At 54.4% G+C, this 5,704-nt stretch overlaps 1 protein-coding gene across 1 annotated transcript in view; it reads left to right on the plus strand.

Moving 5' to 3' along the window:
- LSM12 (LSM12 homolog) overlaps window positions 1–5,698 on the plus strand; it is an 8,612-nt gene extending 2,914 nt beyond the window's left edge. The window contains exons 2-5 of the mRNA XM_017838752.1: window positions 1,994–2,127; window positions 4,222–4,331; window positions 4,693–4,819; window positions 5,531–5,698. Of these exons, the coding sequence (XP_017694241.1) occupies window positions 1,994–2,127; window positions 4,222–4,331; window positions 4,693–4,819; window positions 5,531–5,623 (464 nt within the window). The 3' untranslated portion in view covers window positions 5,624–5,698. The remainder of the gene's footprint in view (window positions 1–1,993; window positions 2,128–4,221; window positions 4,332–4,692; window positions 4,820–5,530) is intronic.
- Window positions 5,699–5,704: the final 6 nt, after the last annotated feature.

The raw sequence follows: 5,704 nt of genomic DNA on the forward strand, positions 1-5,704 counted from the left end.
TGGTTGGAGGAAGTGAGGAACCCTGTATTGGGGTGAGTTGGGGGAGTGAAGTGTCCTATAGGGTTTTTTGGGGTGAAGTGAGGTGCCCTCTATTGGGGTAAATGGGGGGGCAAGAGGATGCCCTATAGAGAGGTTTGGTGGGGGGAGTGGGCAAGAGAGTGGGGAACCCTTTAGTGGGGTTATTAGGGCAAAGTAGGGTGTCCTATAGAGGTTTTTGGGGGGAATGGGGCACCCTGTAGGGTAGTTTTGGAGGGAGTGAGGAGCCCTTTAGTGAAGTTACTGGGGGGGAAGATGGGAGTGCCTTATAGGGAGGTTTCGGGGGACTCAGGAGCTCCAGAATGGGGTTATTGGGGAGCCCTCCGATGGGGTTTTGAGGGGGTGGGTACCATGTAGGAGGGTTCCGGGGGATCCCTGTAGGGGATTTGGTGGGGGTGTAGCTCCATAAGGACCTGGGATCGGGGGTTTTCCACAGGGCTGGAGGGGTTTTTGGGGGGACAGGGGCACCCTGTGGGGTTCAGGGAGGAGGAGGGAGGTCTTGAGAGGGGGCAGACTTTGGAGCCCTGGGAGGTTCCTGGAAGGGGTTGAGGACCTATTTTGGGGTGCAGAGAGGGCACAGAGGGGTCCTGTGTGGTGGGCAGGGCCTGGGGGGGGTCCAGGGAGGATGGGGGAGGCCTGGAGGGGTGGGATCCCATAGGAAGGGGATCAAGAGACCCCTGTGGGGGATTTAAGGGGAGTCAGAATGAGGTCTGAGGGTTGGGGGCTGCAGGGGGGTGTAGGAGGGATTTGGGGACACAAGTGAACTCTCCAGTGTGCTGGGAGAAGACCTTGGGAAGTGAAGGAGATGAGGGGGTTTGGGGGTGCTGTGGGCCCCCCAGTATACATATATTTGGATATGCTTTTGTTTGGAATCTGCAAGGAATGGGAAAAGCTAAGGGCTGTTGGAAAACTGTGGAGGGACCGTGGAGAGGGGGAAAAGGGGGTTCTCAGTCCTGGGTCTGGGGTTGGAGTTCTGGAAGCCCAAGGGTGAGTTCCAGAGGGAACGAGGGGCAGGGAGAGGGGTTTGTGGCAGGAGCTGTGGGAAACACGATGGGAAAAGCCTCCTTGGGTGCCTGGGATGTGGTTGGAGTTGGAGGAGCTCCCAGATGCCACTGGGGGCTGCAGGAAAATCCAAGAGTATTTCCAACAGGTGTCTCAGTGCTGCTGGTCTGCTCCAGAGGGGACTGAGTGCTCCCCTTCTGGCTTTTCCCTGAGCCTGGCTCTTCCTCATGCCAAAGCTGGGATGCTCCAGCTCATCCTCCTGAAGGAAGAGACTGGAATTCTGTGAAGGAATTTCCTGGCATCCCTTGCTTTCTTGTCATTATTGAATGGCATTTTTTAGGGAGGGCTCCACCTTGGGCTCACAGGGGGGCTGGGAGAGAGGAACTGGGGCTTCCACAAGGGTCTCTTCCATGAGGAGATGGTGTTGGCATGGAAGAGGGTCTCCATGCTGTGCTCCCTGCTCTGTCCATCCTCATGAGAACAGATAGTGCAGAAATCCGTGCAGTCCATGAATTGTCAGTTCTGGAAGGGGGTGGGGGTATTTGCAACAGTGATACCAACCTCGTGCGTGAGGGCAAGGAGGCCTTTCCTGGGAGTTCTTTTCCATCTAGGTGAGGGAATGCTCCTCTGGCTGAGCCACTTCTTGCCAGAGGAAATACTCTGGTGTAAAAAGTGCAGATTTGGTGGTGCTGGTTCAAACCAGTGACTGGGCTGTGCTGGGTAGGGCTGTAAAACTCAATCTGGAGTCAGGAAAACTGGGATCAGCATTAAATAACCCCAAAAAGAGACTTGTGGCTTTCCTGGGATCACGGATGACCCCAAGCTTGGCTGGGCAGGGACACGGGAGTGGAGGAACTCACTGGCAACGAAACCTTCTCCCGGTTTGCTCCTGGGCTGTGTCAAGCCCATAAATACTTCCCTCTGGATTCGTTTTCCTTAATTTTCCCCCTTCCAGAATGCCCTTCGTCCAGTGGGAAGCCCAACCACGCAGACATTCTGCTCGTAAACTTACAGTATGTGTCAGAAGTGGAAATAATCAATGACCACACGGAAACGCCTCCCCCCTTAGCTTCCCTGAACGTCAGCAAGGTAGGGGGGCACTGGGAATTCCCTCCTCCTGCTGGGATTGGGGGGGGATATTGGGCGCTGGAACTCACCTGCTTCCATTGCAACTGCCCATAGTTCTGTTTTGGGTCTGGGTTTGGGGATTTGGGGTCTGGGTTTGGGGATTTGGGGTTTGGATTTTGGGTGGGTTTGCGACCTGGATTTTGGGGATTTTGGATCTGGATTTTGGATGTTTTGGGGCCTGGATTTTGGTGGGTTTGGAGTCTGGGTTTTGGCATTTGGGGCCTGGATTTTGGTGGGTTTTGAAACTGGATTTTTTAGGACCAAGATTTTGGGCATTTTGCATCTGGATTTTGTTGGCTTCGGGTCTCAGTTTTGTCGGGTTTAGGCCCTGGATTTTGATGGGTTTGGGTTTTGGTGGGCTTAGGGTCTGGATTTTGGGGCAATTGGCCCTGGATTTTGGCAGTTTAGGCCCTGGCTTTTGGGCATTTTGGATTTGGATTTTAGCCATTTTGGGCCCTGGATTTTGGGTATTTTGGATCTGGATTTTGGTGGATTCAGGGTCTGGATTTTGGTGGGTTTAGTCTCTGTATTTTGGTGGGTTTGGGGCCTGAATTTTGATAGTTTTGGGGCCTGGATTTGGGGAATTTTGGATCTGGATTTTGGGTGGTTTTGGGGCCTGGATTTTGGGTGGTTTATGTCTAGATTTTGGGCATTTTGGGTCTGAAGTTGTGGTGTTTTGGGGCCTGGGTTTTGGTGTTACAGATCTGGATTTTGGGTGGTTTTGGGGCCTGGATTTTGGTATTTTGGGGCTCTGGATTTTGGGTGACTTGTGTCTAGATTTTGGACATTTTGGGTCTGGGTTTTTGGTGCTTTGGGACCTGGGGTTTGGGGCCTGGATTTTGGTATTTTGTGTCTAAGGTGACGGCATTCTGGGGCCTTGATTTTGGCATTTGGGGTCCAGATGACAGTATTCTGGGGCTTGGATATTCTGGTATTTTGGGGCCTGGATTCTGGCAGTTTGGCTCTAAGTGATGGTGTTTGGGGCCTGGATGAAGCTGACTGGTGGCACAGCAGACAGGAGGGACAAAGCACATGTGGATTTCGAGGAATCCCTGGAATGGGATCGCTGCTGATTCCCAGCAGTGCCGTCAGAGAAAGGGAAGGTGACCCCAAGCCCTCGGTGCTGGGATGAGTCTAGGTGTGGGGGCTGGCTGTAGGGGGCTCAGCTGTCACCTCCTCATCCCACAGGGACACTTCTCCCAGTGGTTGGTGTCACACAGGTGGCACCAGCCGGGTGTCTGTCCCTTCCCGATGGATTAGGGTTAGATTAACACATCGGAGGAGGTCTGGGGTGACACAGCTGTTATCAAGATGTGACTGTTGGCTGTCACTGCATCCAGTGATATCACTGGGAACGAAGCCCAAGGGGAAACCCCTCAGGAATTCCAACACTCTGGTCTTTTCCAGCATCCACATAATTGTGGGGAAGTAATGGATGGTCGTGTTCCAGCCACTGGAATGTCCATGTTCCCAATCCAATGGCAGGAGAGGGGTTCTGAGAGGCTCTGACCCCACGTTTCCTTCCCCATGGATGCACAAGCATCTGGTGTTGCTGCAGGACTGGAGTATGGATGGCTGATTCTGGTTGTACTGGGAGAAGATTTCAGAATTTGGGGTCTGGATTTTGGCGTTTGGGGGTCTAGATGGTGGTGTTTTGTGTGTTGGCACAATGGGAATTGTGGTGCTCCAGGTGCTCCTCTGGAAGGCCCGAGAGAGGAAGCAGAGCTCCAGAGAACCTCGCCTGGTTCTCAGTGGAGAGTGTTGGGAGCAAAGGCTTGGAAAACAGCAGGATCCGGAACCCCTGTTGGAAAGGGATGGGGGGCAGTGGTGGGAGGTGATCCCCCAAGCTGTGCTTGGCACCTGAGTGGGATAAGGGGCCATTCCGGCTTTGGGAGGCCCTGGAATGGCCCTTGGTGGCCCTCACCCTCTCCTTGTGCCTTGTTGTTATCCTGATTTAATGGGAAGTGGCAGAGCTGTGCCTGGGGGGGGTCCCTTTGTCCCCTCAGAGCTCCGGGGTGACACCCAGCCAAATTCCCTCTCCCTGTGTTCTCCCAGCTTGCCAACAAAGCACGGACGGAGAAGGAAGAGAAGATGAGCCAGGCATATGCAATTAGTGCTGGTGTCTCCCTGGAGGGGCAGCAGCTCTTCCAGACTATCCATAAGACGTAAGTCCCTTCCCTCGGGATCACTAGTCCCTCCCACGCTCTGTTTTGGGGTCACTTGTAACCTTTTTTGGGGGGAATTCCCATTGCTTGGTCCCTTGGGTTTGCCATGGAATGGTGCTGATGTGTGTCCTGGGATGTGCTGGATGGAGCCATGGAATCCTCAGGGAGGGAAGATGGCTCTCTTCCTGCTCCCTGCCCCTTCCTGGCACATCCCATCCCCTTGACTCCCATCCCTCTCAAGTTGGATACCCTGGAGCGACTGAGGGGCTTTTTGCTCCCCCTCAGTGAGACACTGCACGGCAGGTGGTGGCTTTCCCAGGTCAGGCAGCATTCCCTGATCCCATTTTTCCCTCCCCTGCAGCATTAAAGACTGTAAGTGGCAGGAGAAGAACATAGTTGTGATGGAAGAAGTCGTTATTGCTCCTCCGTACCAGGTGGAAAACTGTAAAGGCAAAGAGGGAAGCGCCCTGAGTCACGTACGGAAAATAGTGAGTATGGGGAGGACTGGGGATACTGGGAATACTGAGAGGGTGTTACAGCCCTGGGGACACCTGTGGTCCATCCCTGGGTGGGCTCCAGCCCCTCCTGGGCATCACCTTCCCGCTCCAAATCCCCTTCCCATCATTTTTTGAGTCACATCACAAAATAGTGAGTACAGGTTGGGGGGGACTGGGGACACTGGAAGGGTGTCACATCCCTGGGGGCCCCTGTAGCCCATCCCTGGGTTGGTTCCAGCTCCTCATGGGGCTCTCCAGCCCCTCTTGTGGATCTCTTTCCCACCCTGAATCCCCTTCCCACCCTTTTCTGAGTCACATACACAAGAATGAGTAGGGACTGGGGATACTGGGAATACAGGCAGGGTGTCACATCCCTGGGGACAGCCAGTATTCCTCCTTGTTTGGTCTCCAGTCCTTCCTGGTGATCTCCAGCCTCTCTTGGGCATCCCTTCCCACCCGATGGATCCCCTTCCTGCCCCAGATCCCCTTCCCACCCTTTTTTTAAATACATTAAATAGTGAATAGGGACTGGGGGGACTGGAGACACTGGTTATACTGGCAGGGTGTCACATCCCTGGGGACACCTGTGGCCCATCCCTGGGTAGATTCCAGCCCCTTCCCACCCCATATCCCGTCCCCACCTTTTTTTTTTCCCCCTAAACACATCTTTTTCTCCCCCCCATCCCACCCTTCCCAATGCAGGTGGAGAAACATTTCCGGGACGTGGAAAGCCAGAAGGTCCTGCAGCGTTCACAAGCACAGCAGACACAGAAGGACACGTCCCTGTCATCCTGAGGCCATCTCGGGATGAGATCGCCCTGTCCCCGTTGTCCCCTCCCTCCTGGGAGGCGGCGCCAGGGGCACCTTCACGCTTTT

The sequence above is a fragment of the Lepidothrix coronata genome, unplaced genomic scaffold (genome assembly GCF_001604755.1).
Source record: "Lepidothrix coronata isolate B3197 unplaced genomic scaffold, Lepidothrix_coronata-1.0 Scaffold355, whole genome shotgun sequence".
Lineage (NCBI taxonomy): Eukaryota > Metazoa > Chordata > Aves > Passeriformes > Pipridae > Lepidothrix > Lepidothrix coronata.